This window comes from Mastigoproctus giganteus, chromosome 11 (genome assembly GCF_048544385.1).
Source record: "Mastigoproctus giganteus isolate SK-2022 chromosome 11, ASM4854438v1, whole genome shotgun sequence".
NCBI classification, from domain to species: Eukaryota; Metazoa; Arthropoda; class Arachnida; order Uropygi; family Thelyphonidae; genus Mastigoproctus; species Mastigoproctus giganteus.
In genome coordinates, this window is record NC_143585.1 from 72,424,389 (window position 1) to 72,445,410 (window position 21,022).

The window sequence follows — 21,022 nt, forward strand, 5'->3', positions numbered from 1 at the left end:
TAAGGAATTAGTAGCAGATATTCGAAAAGTTGAAGCTGATTGAGCAGGGCAAGATTTCTCAAAATGGAAAGTGGAATGCAATGTGCTATCATAGGCAAAACTATGGATAGGTTTGCCAGTCAATGGAAAAAGGTCATTAATAGGCGCCTCCGTAGCCAGGTGGGAAGGAGCAGCAGTGTGTAGCACACGCTTCTTGATTAGACCGGGGTTCGAGCCCGTCACCACCAAATACGGAGGATGCGGGCAGGTCAGGGAATGACCACCGCATATCCCGGAGCAATATGGCCTTAGTTGCTAATGCTCCTAAAAATCCAAATAAAAAACAAACAACAAACAGGTCATTAATATACAAGAGGAAAAGAGTCGGGGAAAGAACTGAACCTTGGGGGGCACCAGCATTAGTGGAGAAGTTAGAAGACAGAGCCATCCACCATCACCCTCAGTAAGCGATCAGAGAGAAAACTGAATAACTAATTACAAAAAACAGTTGGCAAACTATAAGATGGTAGCTTGTTTAGAAGACCTTTAAGCCAAACACAATCAAACGTCTTAGAGATGTCTGCTTGTGTTTCACTAAACCTTTTCATTGAATTTGTCCATAAATGGGTAACATAAGCCAGAATATCACCAGTGGATCGACACTGATGGACTCCATACTGGCGATCATTGATTAGATGGATGGTTTCTAGGTAGTTTGAGAGTTGGCCGTTAATTGATTTCTCTATTACTTTAGAAATAGTAGAAGTAATTGCAATGGAACGATAATTGGATAGAAGGGGTTTGTTACCCTTTTTAGGAATTGGCAGGATATGAGCAGATTTCCAAGCAGAAGGAAAAATACCTGCGGAATAAGAAAGTGGAAAAAGGCAGCAAAGAACAGGAGTAAGTTCAGTAGCACAGGTTTTGAGAACAAATGGAGAAATACCATCAGGACCTGAAGCTTTCAGGACATCCTTTAGGCGGAAGACCACAGGAGGCATTGAATGCACCATGTTGGGAATGGTGGGAGGTGTTTTACCAAGATCATTAATACATGAGTTGGAAGAAAAATGGGATCCTATCAGGTCAGCTTTATCCTTGGGCGAAGTGACAACAGAACTATCTGGTTTTGACAGAGATGAGTAAAAGTTGTGGCCAATAGCTTTGGAAAGAGACCAGAATGCTTGGCTACCATTAGGGCAAGGAGCAAGTTTTCTACTCTTAGCCTGTTCAAAATCTAGTTTGGACTGATTAATAACTGCTTCACGATTGTTGCAAGCTTTGGTGTATTCAGAAAATAAAACTGAAGAATTGGAAACAAGCCAATTACGATATGCAACATTCTTCTCTTGAACAGCCTTAGCACATTTATCTGAAAACCAAAGTTTGAATAAAAGATGAGATTTTAAAGTGCAGTGTGGGATAAAGGATTCCATTCCTACAAGAATAATTTCACTGACAAGATCTGAGCAAACATAGAGATCAGAAGTTTTGAAACAGTAGTCCTGCCTAGAAAGCACCATGGAAAAGAAGAAAATAAATCTCAAGGGTCATCCCATTTTGCATTCTTGTAATGCCAAACACGAGGTTGGGAATAGCCAAGATAATCGGAGAAGAGACAATCACCAAGTTGTGATCTGAGGTGCCTAAAGGACCACTCACTTCGACCATGTACTTAAGATGCTTGTTTGGGATAAAAAGATAACAGAGTGTTGGCTGTATGGTTAGGATTGTCTGGTGTACTTGTAGGTAAATGAACAATCTGTGCAAGGTCATTAGTAATTGCAAAAGCCTCAGCATCTCGACCAGCTGGTTCGGTGGGTCTAGAAAACAGAAGCCAGTGAACATTAAAATCACCAAGGAAAATTACCTCACTGTTAGGAAAGTTGGACTGAAGAAAGTCAAGTTGCAAAGAGAGGAAGTCGAAGAGCTTCAAGTGATTAGTGGAGTTGGGAGAACGGTAGAGGAAACATATGAATTTTACAAAATGAAGTAGAGAGATTTTAAGCCAGAGAAGATCGAAAAGAGGAGATTCCAAATTGTGAAGTCTCTGACAGGGAATATTGGAACGGACATACGCACAAGTACCACTTTGAGGTGAAAGGAATCACACACCAAATAATTTGGGCAGCTGAGATGAGCAGTAGTTGAATCAACCGATAACTGAGATTCTGTCAGGAAAAGTACATGGGGTTTGGCAGACTTCAATTGGAAATGGACATCATTGAGATTAGAATTGAAGCCACATATATTTGTGAAATGAACTAGGAAGTGTTTGGGAGGTTTCAGTCTTTTTGCAGATAAGCTTACTCTATTAGTTTGACAATTCATGGTGTATTCAGTAGTAAGAAAAAATGGGGGGGGGGATGTACTTGCTGTATGAAGTAATGAAATTTTTGGATGTGGCATTCACATAATAAGAATATACTCAGATCCTTGACATGATGTATCTTCGACAATGCCCGCCGCATACACACTACTCGGACTCCCTCCATTCACTGACTGGCAGAATAGAGGTAGCAAGATTATACACCAGCTGATCCGGAAGCCTCCTAACGTGTTACCAATAGTTTCGGACCAGTGTACTAACTAGCGACCGCCCTGCAAACACTGTTTTAGAGCTGTACCCTCGAAATGTAATGAAGACTGGATCTCGCCATGATGTCCATCATAACTTCAGTCATTCTGCATGAATGAAAAGTGGGAAGAGTTGACCGGAACTTAACTCTGGAGACTAAAAATTGGTTCTACCACTTCAGTACCACCATAAAGTGGTGGTATTGCACCGATAGATATCTACCATCTAATATTGCTTGGTAACACAGAGGGACAGCATTCCTCTGCGTGGTGTGGGTGCCACACTTCGACCCCTGGTTATGCTGGTTCACACCTAGGTGGTCACCCACAGTGTGCTTGTGCATGGGGTTATACCCAGGATTACTAATAGTCCCAGCATTGTGAAGGTGGAAGCAGAGGATTTGTCTGTCAGAGATTGTCTTGACTTCGCCGAAATTGGGTCCACTTGACTTGAGTGTCACCCGAATATCAGTTCCATCAGCGTTTTAGGTTCCTAGGTAGCAAGTACAGCTTGTCTGGCATATCTGAGTGAATGTCTGTGAGAACCCAAGGACCTTTTGTGGAGAAAAGGATGTTGAAATTACTGTATGTTCAGCTCTGAAGTCAACATGTAATAATTGCCAAGGAGAGCACCCTGCTTGCTCAGAAGCATGCCAATTATGGAAAGAAGAAAAAAGAGACAGATTAAAGGCAGAGCTAAACATGTAGTACCAGTAGACAAGAACAGTGATGAAAGCTGTAAATAGCGATAAATGCTCATACACCCAGAAGGTTTCAGAGAGATGTTATTATTATTATTATTATTAGCCGTGTGGTGCAAGGAAGCCTCTGGCTGCTGCACCAGCCAAAAAAAAAAAAAAAATTTCCGCATTGCCCTGAGAGAGAGAGAGAGAGAGAAGTAGAAGGGAATCAAAAATTACTGGTTAATATGGGCTTGGTTTGCCAAGCCCATATTCACCAGATGTGAACCCCTGGGGTATTCCATTGGAACACAAACCAAGCCCATATACCACCCAAAGATTCATTTACTTCCATTGCATAGATTTTTTTTAAGCCTGCAAACATCCACCCAGAAAGACCCATCATCTGCCAAAACCTGGGGTGAAAGGTAAATCGCAGAAAAACTGAAAAGCACCATGAAATGTAACAGAAAGTGGATATTAAGGTGAAGGAGATACCAGACAACTCAGCTTTGGAACTCCGTGCAGTGTAAGAAATCAACACGGAAAAGCCATTATTTGGACTTGCTGGATGCACCTTGACTTCCAAAGCCTTTGGCACTTTGGAATCCAACCAATTGGGAGAGTCACAGACTAAAACAGCAGCTGCAGGCAGAGGCGAAAGTGATTCTTGCACTGCTTCTATTGTAATGAGCAGAAGCCTAGAGAGCAAGTTGCTGGGGATTTCAATAGCTGCTGGGAGTCATCATGAAACAATTAAATACATGGCCTGTAATTAAGAGTAAGAATATATATACTTGCAAGTACACAAAGTTGCTAGAAGTATAGTAAATAACTTTGATGAATTTGAAGTGCTGATCAAGACATCAAAGGCAGATATTGTTAGGATATCAGAGACATGGTGTCACACAGATATGAGCAGTGCAGAATTGGAATTTGGGAAGTACAATTGTATAGAAAGGTTAGGAAGGGAGGAGTGGTTATGCTGTTGGTTAAGAAAGACAAAATCTAAGAAAGTGCATCCAGTTGACATGAGTGGACAGTGCAATGTTGAGTCTATTTGGTGTTGACATAAACACTGGGAAAGAGAAAATGAGAGTAGGAGTGTGTTATAGGCCTAATGACTCTGAGTACAGTGAACAGTTATGCAGAAAAATAGAGTGAGCCAGTAAATCAGAATATCTTGTAATCGGGGATTTTAACTTTGCAGATTTTGATATCATATTCTTGGATTTCAGGAAAGTTTTTGGCACTGTTGCACATGGAAGATTATTGTTCAAATTGGAGCAGTATGGTATTAAGAGTAATTTGCTACATTGAATAAAAGGGTGGTTGAGTGGGAGATGACAGTGAATGATAATAAAATGACACTGTTCTAGATGGACTAATATTATTAGTTGAGTCCGACAGGGTTCGGTGCTGGGTCCATTGTTGTTTTGTGTATTTATCAGTGATGTCGATGAAGGTATATCTGGCTTAATGTCCAAGTTTGCAGATGATACAAAGGTTGGCAGGGTTGTTAATGACAGTAAAGACAGTATGCTACTGCAACAGGATCTAGAAAAGTTTGGCAGGTCGGCTGAGAAGTGGCAACTGAAGTTTAACATTAACAGATGCAAAGTACTGTATATGTGTAGCAGTAACCCAAGAGAAACGTACGAACTGTGTGGTACACTCAGGGAAGTGGAGAAAAAAAAAGACCTAGGGGTAATTGTGCAGTCAATATGAAATTCTCTTTTCATTGAAGATGGGCTGCCAGAGCAGGTCATGTAGTTTTGTTAATGCTGTATAGGAATTTCACTAGCAGAGACAAGGAGGTGATTATTCCTTTGTATAAGGCAATGGTCCGGCACGCCTTGAGTACTGCATACAGGTCTCATTTTAGGAAGGATGTGGATTTGCTTGAGCGTGTGCAGAGAAGGGCAACAAGATTGGTGAGGGGGAATGAAGGGATCCTCTAACCAAGAGAGGCTTAAGTTCTGCAAATTGCAGCACCTGGAGAGTAGCCACTTGCAAGGTGATTTGACTAAGGTGTGTGTAAGGCCTTGAATGGTTTGAGCAGGCTCAATGCTGATGGGGTACTTCTTGCTCAGTTTAAGAACCTAAGGGGGCATAGATTCAAATTGAAGAAAGACAATTGTAGAATAGATGTGTGGAAATTTGCCTTTAGCCATCAGGTAGTTGATTGCTGGAACAAACTTCTTTCTGTTGTTGTGGAAGTTGATAGCTTAAATAAATTTAAGACTGAACTAGACAAACATTTGGGGTGACTGGATGTGTGAAATGGGAAGGGTTTTTTTTGGCTGATTCTGAATATGCTTGCTTTCTTGCTTCATATGCCTCAACTAATGCTAATTGAATGGTTGTTGATTCCTGCAAAATATAGTCTACCTCAAGGTGTTCCTCGAAAAGTATAAATCAGTATAGAGGATAAATGCTTTAATTGTAGGCAACATATTTAAAGGATACAAAGACATTATCTTGCAAAACATCACGATCTGCAAGGATAGAAGTGGAGATGGACCTGCCCAAGGAGGAATTACTATCCTTCTGGGCAACCAGACCCAATTTCAACCTGTACCACTTACCACCAACATGGTGGTAAGTGATACAGGTTCACTTTACAGTAAGGTTTTTATTAACAGTCTGCTCTTTCGACTTGCCATCTGAGACTGACATCTCCCAGACAGACCTTGATGATCTCATTATTCAATTACCATTCCCTCTGTACAACTCAGTGATTTCAATGGACATAACACCACCCTGTGGTGTAGTGCGTACATTAATGAAAGGGGGATGTCTACTAAAGTTATGCCCACTGGCAATTACTTCTTCCCTATATGTAAATTATATACTATTAATCAACAGGGATTACCTTTATTTTAGATATAGGAAGCTTCTTTTCCAACTCACTAATAATTCTTGAGGATGGCGATATCTATTTTGTAAAGCAGGTGGGACATCTTCCCCACTGTCAGAACCATAGTGTTCAGACCATGCGGTCTCAACAATGAGTGCTCATGACTGCTGTCTACAAACACCATACTTCTGGCTGCATGGAAACCATTACTTAGATTTTTGAGGTCTGAACTGTTTAATAAATATGGACCGATTATTTTTTTCGGTCCTACAGCTGGACTTTAGAGTTAAATTTAGGGGTCTAATAAAATTGGATATGGTGGGGGGGGATTATTCTGTACATTCCTTAAGTCGGACTAGAACTTTTTGGGCGTCATGTTCACAGGAACGGAGCAACTCACAATTAATCCGAAACTTTTGTCTTATGATGTAGTGTTTGTTCTTCACGCATGTGTATAAGTGACCAATCGTTGGACAATAGGAACGGCCTATGTATATTGATTGAAGTTTCATGTAGTTTCATCTCTAAGGTTTCTACAATAAGTAGTTTGTGATAGTTGTGTTGAATATTTGTAATTTTTGTTTCATTAAAGCTGAATGAATGTCGTTCATTTATTGTGTGGAACAAAAGTTCCGATGCATTTGAACAACCCGCCCGCACAGAAGCTTCGTGTTGTTTTGCTCGAAGCTGTGCCACTGCCATGGTAGATCCTACATAAACAGCATCGCAATTTTTGCATGGGATGTCGTATACGAGGTCATGCTGTGATTGGAATGTGGTGTTTGAAGGTCGATTTCTGAAGAATGTGTATAATTTGTTCATGGGTTTTGTTATGATTTTCATGTCGGTTCCCTTGCATATTTGATTAAGTTCATTGTACCAGTACTCGACGTATGGAATGGTGATGAAATGTATTTTGGTCTTGTTAGATTTTTATGCAATGTTTGTTGCAAGGTTGTTGTTATTTATTTTATCACGGGCTATTGTTTTGACTTTGTTTATATATGTTAGCGGGTAACCCCTATTTAAGAATCTTGTAGTTAATTCATTTATTTCAATGGTTAGAGAAATTTGGGTGGAAGAATATTTTAAGGCGTTAAGAAATTGGTTCAGCATGACCGATTTTTTGTATGGTTGGGAATGATAACTGTGGAAATGCAAAAGCATCCCCTTATTAGTGGGTTTTCTATATATGCTGAAATTTAGTTTTTGTCCTAATCTGTATATGGTAAAATTAAGGAGGTTTATGGAGTGGGTTTCTGCTTCAATTTCTAATTCAAATTTTAATCTCTGATGGATGTTATTAAAGGCCTGAAGAATATTGTTTATGGTCAAATGATCTGTGATAATTAGGATGTCATCCAGATATCTTCCGTAATATGTGATCTGGGGCATAAATGGATCAAGATGGATCTTTTCTAATTTGTCTAAGTATAGTTCGGCAATGAGTCCTCTGATGTTTAGGCCCATTGGGAGGCCGAAAATCTGTCTGTATATTTTTTTCTTGAAAGAGAATGTAATTTGCATTTACTAATAGTTTTGTTAGTTCGAATATTCTGTCTTTGGGGAGTCTGGTGTTATTAATTTTTATGTTATCATCGTTTAAGTAGGCCCAGACTATGTCTAAGGCGTAGGGTACATTTACATTAATGTATAGTGAAGTCACATCCAGTGAACATAACTTCATATCCTCCTTGATATGGAGATCTTTGAGGTTCATGAATAAAGCATTGTAGTTTTTTATGTTATATGTTAGGAGTTCTCGGAGTGGTTTTAGAATTGGGTAGATGAACATGGCTAAGGAAGCAAAAGCTGAATTCTTATATGACACGATTGGACGAATTGGGTATCCTGTTTTGTGTAATTTTACTTGGCCAAATAAGGTTGGGATATTGTATGTGCGGGCTTTAATTTGTTTAAGTTGGGCCATAGTGATGTGGTCATCTTTCCTATAGGTGGTGAGCATTTTGTTATATTTGTTAACTAAGCTGTTGAACTCTGATGGTGCAACCTCTTCTTATGTCGTTGTGTCTGAAATGATGGTGTATAATTTATTTATATAGTCTCCTTTATTGAGAATAACTACTGTATCGCCTTTGTCGGCCTTTTGAATAATGATATCTCGGTTTTGTCTAAGTGTGTGTAAAGCTTTTGCTTCTTCTCTATGTCGTTTTGATATTGAGGGGATAGTTTGGGTTATAATTCGATTAGTCTGTTGGATTAATACGTTTTTTTTTTTTTTTTTTTTTGAGGTAAATCTCTAAGAGCAAACTCAAGATCAATAATAATTTGTTTCTTGGGGGGGGGGAATCTCGGTGGTAAATTATAATTTAAACCATTATTTAATAGGGCTGTTTGCTGAGAAGTTAGCGTAACAGATGATAAGTTCTTTACATTATCTGATGGATTGGGTTCGTTTTGTGAATCAGTGTTTAAATTGACCCGGAAGTCATTAATATGTGGTAGATTTCTGTTGAGAAAGGTGTGGGAATTTTTATCTGCATTTTTGGTGTTTCGGTATGCACTCTGATTTTCAAAACGATTGTGAGACGAATGATGATTTCTGTTGTGCGGAAAACCCCTAAGGGCTTGTAATTTTAGGTTATGTCTATTCTCTAATGTGGAGGATTGGGCGTCGATTTTTAATTGAATGGCTTGCTTTATTCCAATCAATACTGTTTAGGTGTTTTCTAAAAATATTGCGATATAGTTGAATCTGTTTAAAATATATCTTTTTTAGATTAAATTGAGATTTTAAAGCTAGTTTTACTATGTTACTTGACGTGGTAAGAACTAATATTTGTATTCCTTGGATTTTCAAACCTAGCCGAAATTTAGCAAATTTCGGTATTAAATTTTCAGAAAGACATTGTTTTAAAAACTGGATATGATATTTTTGGGCCGCATATTTCAATGTAATTCTAGTATAGTCTTGTTTAACCATTCAGCCATAGTGTTGTATATTAATGTATAACTTGAGTGATCAATTAAGTCAGTATACACATATGCGTGAAGTATAGTTCTAAATGGAGCAATCAAATTTTGAATTTTGAGCGGAGAGGGAGAAGCGAAGTGTAAAGTTGACAATCTGTGGTATTTAATAGATTTGATAATTGAGAGCTATTAAGTGCTCGATAATTTCTATATTCTATTATATTATAAATCAACAGGGATTACCTTTATTTTAGATATAGGAAGCTTCTTTTCCAACTCTCCTAGTCCAACTCGCTAATAATTCTTGAGGATGGCGATATCTATTTTGTAAAGCAGGTAGGACATCTTTCCCACTGTCAGAACCATAGTGTTCAGACCGTGTGGTCTCAACAATGAGCGCTCATGACTGCTGTCTACAAACACCATACTTCTGGCAGCATGGAAAGCATTACTTGGATTGGCATAAAATTAGATTTTTGAGGTCTAATCTGTTTAATAAATATGGACTGATTCTAGTCTGACTTAAGGAATGTAGAGAATAATCCCCCCCCCCCATATCCAATTTTATTAGACCCCTAAATTTAACTCTAAAGTCCAGCTGTAGGACCGAAAGAAATAATCGGTCCATATTTATTAAACAGTTTAGACCTCAAAAATCTAATTTTATGCCAATCCAAGTAATGCTTTCCATGCTGCCAGAAGTATGGTGTTTGTAGACAGCAGTCACGGGCACTCATTGTTGAGACTGCACAGTCTGAACACCACGGTTCTGACAGTGGGGAAGATGTCCCACCTGCTTTACAAAATAGATATCTCCATCCTCAAGAATTATTAGCGAGTTGGATTAGGAGAGTTGGAAAAGAAGCTTCCTATATCTAAAATAAAGGTAATCTCTGTTGATTTATAATATAATAGAATATAGGAATTATCGAGCACTTAATAGCTCTCAATTATCAAATCTAGTAAATTATATACAAAAGCTTATAGAAGCTTTTGTATATAATTTTGTTAAATAATACTATGCACATTGTAGAATAATTCAGTGTGCCATGGCTGACTACAGATAGTTTGTAATCAGCTCATATATCAAACAGAAACAGTGTGCTAGTGGTTAATAATTTTAAAAGAAACTAAAATACTAGATATTCTACTTAAAAACAACTGACAGTGAGAAAGTAGAAATGAAGAGAGAGAGAGATCAGAATTTTGAATCGCAAAGCAGATAGGTCAGCAAAAGATTTAATTGCTTTAGTACTGAAAGTATGTCTTAATAACATTGAATAAAATTTAAAAGAAATATGCTTTTTTTCTGAGAAGAAACACTTTCTGTAACATCATTGGAATTTCCAACCAAATCTGAACTTAAGGTGATATAAAATAACCATCTTTAATTTAATTTGAAGCAAGATGTACAGGAAACGTTTATCTACACCTGTGATTTTTTTTAACTTTAGCCAATTCATGGAAAACAGAACTTTTACTGAGAATCATTAATTATTGTTTGTAAAACTGAGCTCCGTATTTGTTTCTTGTTTAAGTGGCAGTTCTAATCTCTATTATGAAAAAAATTAAAATGCGATGTAGAATTAATTATAAGTTAAGTGCATTATTTAAATACGTTGAATCTATAGGTTGTATATTATATTTATTCGTGTTTATTTAGCTTTATTCCTTTAAAGTGCTGGTCATTTTTTTTATTAAAAGGAAAGATTACATTCACATAATGCATATAATTTGGTCATATGGTTAATCTGAAGAAAACTTGTATAGGGCATGAAACTTGAGGTACAATTTTATTTTTTAGAAATTAAAAATAAGAATTCATTTTCACTTTTTTTTCCTTTTGATTTTATTATTTTTAAAAATAAAAATAAAACTCCAATTTGGAATTGTGTAGGCACAAATCAAGAACATTACAAATGTAAACAGACAAGACCCATAACAATTCTGCTTATTCATTCTTGTCATCCAACCTTCATAGGATACCTCTGATATCCCACAGAGTTCTTTGATCAAAATTTTATGAGTTATAGATTTAATTCATGTTAATGAAATCATGGTAATAACTTGTGGCTGCTCTACACTAGAAAGAAATACTACTTATATTTTGTCAAAGTAGAATTACACACACACACACACACACACACACACACACACACACACACACACACACACACACACACACACACACACACACACACTCACACTCTTTATATTGCTGCGTTAACATGAACAGAAGAAAATGATTTTTTATTTTTTCCAGTTAATGTTCAGTTGGTGCTGTTGAATATAATTGCTCACCAAATAGCTTAATGGTTAAGCTGCTGTTGGATAGAATATCTCAAATTTTTTAAAATAGTAACTCACTTGGGAAAGGGTTGATTGTAATCAAGAGATGCCTCTGATGTTCAAAGCTATTGTATGTCATATGCATCTCAAGCTAAACTTATGTTATGACCCCAGATAATCAAGTCTACTGAAAAACAATTGTGTTAATTAAGTATGAGACAAAAAAAAAAAAAAAAAAAAAAATCTCAATTATCAAAAAAACTGACCCCTCACAAGACTAGCTATTAAGCTAGTCTTGAGTGCTCTGATAGCCAGATAAGCTAGATAGCCTCACATCCAGAATTAAATTGGACCTGAAATATGAAAGCTGGATAGAAAGTAGTGTCACAGTTTCATCACATTATCCAGATATCATTTTTAAAAAGATTGGAGCAGGGTATTGTGCCAGTAAAAAGAGAAATAAAGCTGGATGCAGAAATTAAAGAGAATTTTTATGAATAAATTAACTGCCGTATTAAGCAAGCAATTTTTTATGAGCATATTTCATTTAAATTTTTTTTTTTTTTAAAATTAATACTTGGGTGTTAAAATTTAAATTGCAAATATACTTTTGATTTAATTATAATTTTAATTTATCATTAAATGGTAACCATGGTAGTTTAAAAAAAAATACTCATATTAAAAAAAAAAAAAAATTGATTGAATTTATTAGCAGAAATGTTTGTTTGCAACCTTTCCCCACCAGTGGTATATGTTGCATTTCGAAAACCACTGCAGTAGCTGGTTCCCCTCAGAGTGGTATAGATGCTTGCTTTCGCCACTTTCTATTGTGAACTTAGTGTTTTTGCATTTTTTTTTTTTTTTTTTTTTTTTTTAATTAATAGAACAAGACACAGTATATAGATGTTGCACTGTATCATGGAAATTTGAGTATTCAAGTATAATAAATCTGATACATAATTTTATAACGTTCATTGTAAATTCTGTTTAAGATTTTTGTACTAATTCAGTATAAATATTAGAAATAAAAGTGTTTCACATCATTTTCAATGATCAAATCTTAATACAAGAGAATGAAATATTCCTGTCTTTATTTAGATTTACAGAACAAATCAACATGCTGGAGAATTTGTCATTACATTTCCTAGATCTTACCATGCCGGCTTTAATCAGGGATATAATTTTGCTGAAGCTGTTAATTTTGCTCCTGCAGACTGGGTAAGTGCGATATATATTTTTTTTATCACATGCAATATATTTTTGAACATAACAGTGATTCATATGTGATGTGGTAGCTATGATGCATTCTTATCCATTAAAAATTGATGTAAATTTATAAAAGAATTATTGCACAAACAAGATGTTCTGGGGTTTGCTTCATCACTTTTTCAGTGGTTAAAAGCATACTTTAAAAATTATACTTTCAAACTTAAATTACCTATAAAATATGTATGCAGGTTTTAAACTACATTACTTCCCAAAGAATATTTGGAAGGCACTTACAAAATTACCCCTTTAACCGTATCCCCGTCTGCTGGGGTACGTACCAGCCCCAACTGGGTTCAGCAGGTTAATTCTATAATTTTTACTCTAATTACAGAGCTGAAACTCGCTATAGTTGGAGCCAGAACTGTTTTCTTGAATTTTTCCACTTAAATTTTCAAAACCTTCTATTGAATTTCACGCAAATGACAAAAATGTGACATCAAGTATGCAATTTTTTAGGCCTTTTCAATTAATTTTTTTACCCCCGCCCTAACCAGCCTAGAGGTTATGAAACCCGACACTTGATTCGATTCATTTCTTGGTGTAAAGTGCGCGAATTTCTTTTTACGGAGAGGAGCAGTTCTGATAAACAACTCCACCCGAATACGAGCAAAGCGTGGGAAGTATATAAATGGCTACATCGAGACGGTAAGGGAGAAGTGTAAATAAACAAAAGACGAACAGGAGCTACTGTTTTTGACATAAGAAGCAATAAAGCCATACAGTACCAATAACAGTTTATGGAAGGTGAACAGATCATATATCCTATCTTCAACAGTGTATTGCTCCTACGAACAGAAGATCAAGGAAATTCATCTGTTGGAAACGGGAAAAACTGGTGTAAAACTGATAACACTGCAATGCGCATTTGATAAAAAAAAAAAAAAAAAAAAAATTTTGCTTTATTGTAATTGTTTTTAGTAAACAATATCAGAACAGCAGTTTCCTGGGTTTGATCTTCTAACCAAATTTCGAGAAAAGATTTCTATTTATAGCTGCGTTATAAACTTCGAAACTGGTGCATCAAAAGATAGAAAAAAAAATCATCCGCTATGAATTTCTTTCTTTCTTGAAATGTGTATTGTTCACATAACTGCAATATTTGTAACAATACAAAGCTAACAGATTACAACTAACAGCTGCTCAAAAAGTATCGTTAGAAGATATTTGCTTGTTACGCTTTGATGTCATCGCAAAGGGAGAAATTCTGTTTTAGCTCAGAAGCCGAATAAATTCACTATCCACGGTCATAATGCTGTTCTGAACTGCAATAAACAGATAAACTCCGCTGACAAATAGACTTACTCCCCATCACTTTTATTGTTTTACTGTGGTTTTTGGCAGATGAGTCGGTGACTGCTAAATGCAGTGCGGTTTCTTGTATTCTCTCTCTCTCTCTCTCTCTGTTTCGGGATCTCTGAGTGTGGTCATCATGTAATATAAACAGAAAATTTGTTTGTCGGAATGCTGCCCATCAATTATCAACTCTTTTACCGACCTTCTAATGTATGTTGTGTTCAAATAATCCGCTTTGCGAAATTCAAAAGTGCTACATCAATTAGGAGCAAAAACGGTTTCCCCCAACATAATGAATTACTTTATAGGTATAATAATGATTTTACTGGCTGGAAGAAAGTGTCCACAATAAAACAATTGTACAAGGCGAAAACATGTGGTCACTCAAAGGATAAGCAATACAACGATGGTTGAAATTTATAATGCAGTTCACTAGCTAATATTTCCAGAGGAATCATTCTGGATTTTTTATCAAATGAGCACCAGACCAAAATCGGACTAATTAGTACTTCCGCATCCTAGGATGAACTGACTAATTAGAACTCCAGCATCTGTGATGAAACGTCATGCACACCGATATCGTTTGCTACAGCAATAATGTAAAGAAACGAAGCAAAATATTGTAACAGAGCTATAATGCAAAATAATGTTAGAAAGTAAAAATGCAAAATAATGTTAGAAAGTAAAAATGCAAAATATTGTTCTCTAAAACAATTGCAGTTTCGGCATCCTAGGATGAAGCTGACTTAGAGCTGCAATGCTGTGTTTTTTTTTTTTTTTTAATTATTACTATTTATTTTCTCTATTTATTTTTTGTTTTTGTATGGGCGGCTCCTAGAACAAAAGTTCATCTCGGCCTCGTTGCTCTGTTCAGTTTTTACGCATTGTCAGGGTAAGGCCAGTGTGTGTCATGGAAAAAAAAAAAAAAAATCAACCCGCTTAGGAATATCCCATGTTGGATGAAGACAGATGAAAAGGAAGGCAAGAGAGAGAGAGAGAGAGAGAGAGAGAGAGAGAGAGAGAGAGAGAGAGAGAGAGAGAGAGAGAGAGAGAGAATTTATTCATTCCGCACGGGAGAAAGTGACAGGAAAGAAAAACTGTTTGTGAGCTTATGTGTGTGTTCTGTATTGTGATGTTGTATTTGGGCATTCTGGCTACCTGGAAGCAGCAATCACCTGGACGACTGCCTCCAGGTACTCATCCCTAGCAGGAGGGCAAGATCTCCCCTACTAACTGCACGCCCTCCCTGGGGAACTATTACTACTAGTAGTAGTAGTAGTGGCATGTGATGCAAGAAAGCAAGTGTATGAGCTTATGCAGCATCAGCCAAAAAAAAAACGTTTCCCAGGGAGGAAAGAAAAACTTGTATAAGATGAAGAGAGGGAAGGAGAAAAGAGGAGAAGCACTATCCCGGCCCAGGGAAGCCCCAATCCAGGATGGATTGCTAGAACACCACAGAAAAAAATAATAATATAATAAAATAAAATAAATAAATAATAATAAATAAAATAAAGTTAGCGCTCTGGACCTTTGACAATCTCTTGGCCTTCTCCCCACCAAAAGGGTATTTTTTATTTCTCTCTCTCTCTCTCTCTCCCTCTCCCCCCCCTCCAGGGTTGGACTAGAAAGGGTGGACTCCCTCCCCTAAGGAGTTTTCCCCCTCAAGTGAAAGAAGGGAATTGGAAATTTCATGAAAATGAACCCTGTTTTTCTTCATTCGGTGAACGGTTACTCTGTCAGCGCATGAGAAGTGAAATTACATTTGCAGCTCAGAATGGAATTCAAACATTGAAACACATGACATTTTATGGTGAATTTTTCGGGCGTTGTGTGATAATGAAAATTCAGTTTTTCTCTGGAAATTTTTTGATGATATCAAATTCATATCAAGGAAATATTGAAGTATTCAATAACAATTACTTACAATTTCCCAATTCCTCACTACGAGTAATGGATTGTTCTCACAATCTGTTACTAGCTGCGCATTTTTTTTTTTTTTTTTTTTTTTCGTTTGTACACCAGGTGAGATGCATGTGAAGTTCCTTCGATATCAGTTTTCGAAGTTTATAACGCAGCTATGAATAGAAATATTTTCTTGAAATTTCGTAAGAAGATCAAATATACATCCATGAAACTGCTGTTCCGATTTAGTCCTCAGAAACAATTACAATAAAACAAACTTTTTTTATGAAATGCGCATTGTAGTGATCAGTTTTACGACAGTTTTTTTCTTTCCGTTTCCAGTATAGCTTCCAGTAGATGAATTTCCTTGATTTTTTTTTTAGTAGATAATACATATTGAAGAAAGGAAATGCAATATTTTAGTTTTTCAAAACCAATTTGTTGCAATTCTTTTGTACAACAATTACGAAAAGCAATAAAGCTACTGTTGTGAGTGAGCCATGCAAATTAGTGTTCGCAAGTAATGATGCTCAACTGTTTGTTTTCCACAAAAGTTGTTTACAGTTTCATTTTCTCCTTGGATCACCTTGGTAACGTTAATGATGTAAGCTTGACCAGTCAATTATCTCTCTGCGTGCATTGATTCGTTTTAGCCAGAGGCGCCAAGCTGACGCGCGAATTTTTGAACTAATGCTGTAACGCGTTTTATTTTCAAAGCTTGGATCTTGTTTTGCCGACATCAAAATTTAATAAATTGAAATGTGATCGTACATTTTTGCTGTTTTAGAGTGAATTAATAGTTTTTTTGCTGAGCGCTAAAGGTAGGAAATCAAAGAATATACTTCTGTTTATGTATATTGAGAGTTTCAATTTGGAAAATTGAGTAGAAATTATGAAAATTATTAGTTTTCTTCGGGAGGAGCAACTTTCGAGTTAGGGTTAAAAATTAGACAAAAACAGGGCGGACTTAGACCAGGTTAATTTCAATTAAAGTTTATTGAAACATTCTTTTTGCCTTTGCAGCTAGTGCTTTCTAATAGTATACAAAAATCTGAACGATATAATGCCAGAAAATCACAATATAAAATATAGTAATACACTATAAAGAATTTACCCATTGGAGCATCATTTCCTTAGAAATTCCTGTGCCTTGGTGAAAGAAAAAAAAAAAAAAACCCCAAAGGACTTAGCATTTCACTATTCTCTAGAACCAGGGATGATTGACTCTGTGATGGAAAACTCATCTTGCCAGGATGACAAGTTTTCACCAAGTTAATAAATAATAATTATGACAGTGACTTCATCAGCAGTTCAGCTGAACTTGCAGCCCTTGGAACATGATTCTATAAGTAGTTGAATTGATGCAAATTAGATTGCCATCATTACTAGGGGATCTGAGTCTCAGTTGCCTTAACACGTTATCAACACGATGATTACAGTGCCCGCTGGAATAGAAAATATGTGAAGAAAAAATGTGACGTACTGAATCCATCCATTAAATTGTATAAATACAAAGCAAGAACCAGTGTCATTGGATTTACAGAGATTTACAGGTGTAATCCAGCTTTATTATTATTTTACTTTTTGGCTAGTGGTACATAAGATTGTTTCTTTGCAAATTGGTGCAAGGAAGCAATCTTATGTACCACCAGCCAAATAAAAAAAATAAAATATATCATATTTGCCTGGACCATAAGATGCACTTTTTTCTTTGTCTAAAATTCCAAAGCATCTTATTGTTCTTATTTGTTAGTCCTGCAGTACCCCTCCCACACACTTCTATTATCAGTAGCATATCTACCAGTGTGAAAAAACATTAATAAGAAAATAAAAGAAAAAACACAAATCAGAAAATTAATATTTAGTTTAAATTTTATTTTTATTGCCAAAAATTATAATATGGAGTACGGCATGACGGGAACTCGTGGTTCATATTTACTGCTTTTTTTAGCATTAATTTTTCACACGTAAGATGTCAGTGAGCCCCTCATGACATCAGTTCTGTAAGAACAATCCAATTTAATTTAAAATAAATTACAATACAATTTTATATACATAAAATTGTATTTTTGTTATTATTGTTACAGCACTTACCATATATAGTAATTCCTTTGCATAATTAGCAAAAACATTTGGTGGAGTGATCAGTACTGGGACAGAGTAGCGATTCTTGGGAAAAGATCTCTTCCCCCCCCCCCTCCAGTTATTGCCTAGAATATCCAACCGAAGTTTTACGTGTTACCGGAGCTCATCCTTTATTTCCATGGTGGGGGGGATTCGAACTCCTTTGGTCTAGAAAGGATTACTTGTAATTACCATTAGATCTGCTTTACCCTTAATATACGAGACACTAACACCTCTTCTTACTGAAGTCTACATCCAACATATGTAGTGTAATCAGTCCATATTACCAATATTAGTGATCATTTGATTGAACTTATCCACGACTTTTGGGAATCATTAATACCTTATTTAAAATTATCGAGTCACTAGTGGAAAGAGAGAAGAAACATCTCTTTATTGGATGCATTTCTGTGTTGCTTGTAGTATGGTAGTTTTACTTTTTTATAAATTTGTTGTCCTAATGAAATAGATACAAAAAATAGAAGAGGTTTTTGTTACACTGTTTGAAGGTGATAATTATGCCAAAGAGCATGTAAACAGGTCAGTTATTTCCATCCTGCAACCCAGAAATTTTACTCTTACTTGAGAATTTTGTATTTCAGATATATGCAATGAAATATTTTTTCCGAAATTCTCTTTCTAAAATCTGGGTACATCTTATGGTCCAGTGCATCTCATTGTCTGGAAAATATAGTAAATAAATAATTCAGATTTAAAAATAGTATAAAATAAAGCAACCAATGTCAACTTCCCTCACTTCATTGTCTGTTTCTTTCAAGTATTTATCCAATTATTCCTTAAATTTAGATAAGCTTACAACCTTCACAAGAGTAGGTGAGAATTTATTCCAACAAGTTTAGACATTTAGTTCACAATTATTCCCTCTCAATTTAAATTTATGCCCCATTGTGTTATGTCTTGTGACTAAATGTATATATTCTCTTGGCATTTAATTTACTTAAACCTTTCAAGGCCTTAACTTAAGCACCTTGATAAGAATACCCCATTGTGTCCTTAACCAATCTCATTGCTCTTCTCTGTACCCTTTTCAACAGTTACACATCTTTCCTAAAATAGGGTCTCCAAGCCTGTACGTTGCTTTATATAGTGGATTGATTACCTCTTTATTTCTTCTAGCAAGGCTCCTATATATTATTGACAAAACACCGTGAGCAGTCCTAGTAGCTGTAGCCTGCCTACACTATTGAGAAAACTCCGCAATTAGATTGTATAGTTATATTGAAGTTCGTTTTATTGTCTGCATTCTCGAGTTTTGGGTTTGTTGGTACCTAAATGGTACACTACTCCAGAATTACTGTACTACCCATTTTCCAGTATTAAACCTCAATTGTCATTTCTCAGCTGAGGTTTAAAATGGGTTTTTGTGTCTTATTGAAGTGGCATACTCTGATTACTGTTACTAACTACCTTGCACAGCTTTTTATCCGTAGCAAACTTGGAGGTTAAATTGAAATACCTACATCAGTATTATTAATAATTTTTGGAACCAGTAAAGGTCCATGAAGAGCAGTGGCTATATATATTTACTGTCTGTCTGTCTGTCTGTCTCCTATCTCTTAACCATCCCTTTATCCATATTAGTGATTCTCCCGTAATGTCGCATTGCTCCAACAGTAATTTGTGTGGTACCAAATTAAAGCTGTACAGAAATATAAGCAAATGCTGCACATTATTCCTTCTATCCCAGGTTCTGCAACCTCATAGTAGCTAATTAGATTAGTCAATGATCTGTCCTTAAAGCCTTTATCATGTCATCCAAGAGGTGTCTAATTTCCATGCTCTGAAGTCCAGATCTTTCAAAGACATTCCTCACAGGACCAGATGTCTTAGATCTCACACACATCACTAAATCATTTTGGTGTATTATAATGTTTATTACTGTCTTTGCTTTATAGAACCAGAGTATTTAGAAATTTTCAAACTCATTTCATCCAAATCTTTATTTTTTTTATTGTTCAGCTGCCCATTGGACGAGTTTGTATATCACACTACAGTATGTTACATCGGTTTTGTGTGTTTTCTCATGACGAATTAGTGTGCAAAATGGCTGCAGATCCAGACAGACTTGACATCAGTCTTGCTGCTTCAACTTATCAAGATATGTTAAAAATGGTAGAGACTGAAAAAGAGCTTCGAAAGTCATTGTTGGAGTGGGTGAGCAGAATTATATATTTTACCATAAGCAGATATCTTTATTTTATCATAATCTACATTTATAATGTATTTGCATAAAGTATTTTGTATTACAGGTATATAATTGTATAAAGTGTATATGGTAATTTATCAGTAAATATAATGTGTTGTGAAAATTATAAATAATAAAGGTATTAATTCTGATCAGAGATTAGATTTTGTGTCATTAGAAGAAACTTATAAAGCAATATTAACACTCTGAAATGTGAACTGAGGGGCATGGTACCATACGTATAAATCACTGATATACTTCACTGGATGGGTGACAACATATGAAAGAATATTTAATGAAATAACAAGAATATCTGCTTAGATAAGTTTGCCCCAGTTATATTTGGATAACTTTGGAATTTTAGTGCAGCAATAAATTAAAAGTTCAGATAAATTTAGAAAAAAAATTTATAAACAAAGGCCCAGATATTTTGACTTGTTTTACAGAAAACTCTTATGGATATAAGAGTCCTTGGAGTTCACATTTGCAGCTTCTCATTGGATATGAGAACTGCAGTTCGATCAGACTCGCCGTGATGAGACTGAAGAATGAAATGGTCCTGGTGAAGAAAGGTTGTAGGGAGCAGGCTGATTGTTTATTTAATACCACATAGTGTAGAGCCACATGGTATGCATTGGTTGTAAGAAATAGCCCACTCTTTTCTTTTCCTTATCCTTGATAGGTTCTAGAGGAATAAGCATCGAAGTTTGGAATATCATGTTTCTAAGTTTAAAACTTTACATTTTTATCCCTTTTCCAAAGAATTGCATGCTGTATAGAGACATAATTATGAGGAATTTACTTAGCTCTAAATCTCATAATGAGTGCATTTAAAAATGCCATGAACAGCTAATGATACAAAAAGTGATTTTGAAACAGATACTGTAAATCTTTGTAAATTACAATGAT

General features: G+C 35.8%; 1 protein-coding gene across 5 annotated transcripts in view; it reads left to right on the forward strand.

The window, feature by feature from the left end:
• The window catches only part of Kdm5 (Lysine demethylase 5), a 589,167-nt gene that overhangs the window by 238,557 nt on the left and 329,588 nt on the right, over positions 1–21,022 (forward strand). For all 5 annotated transcript variants that reach the window (XM_090384917.1, XM_090384920.1, XM_090384918.1 and 2 more), the window contains 2 exons: positions 12,418–12,537; positions 19,888–20,082. In XM_090384917.1, the coding sequence (XP_090241043.1) occupies positions 12,418–12,537; positions 19,888–20,082 (315 nt within the window). The remainder of the gene's footprint in view (positions 1–12,417; positions 12,538–19,887; positions 20,083–21,022) is intronic.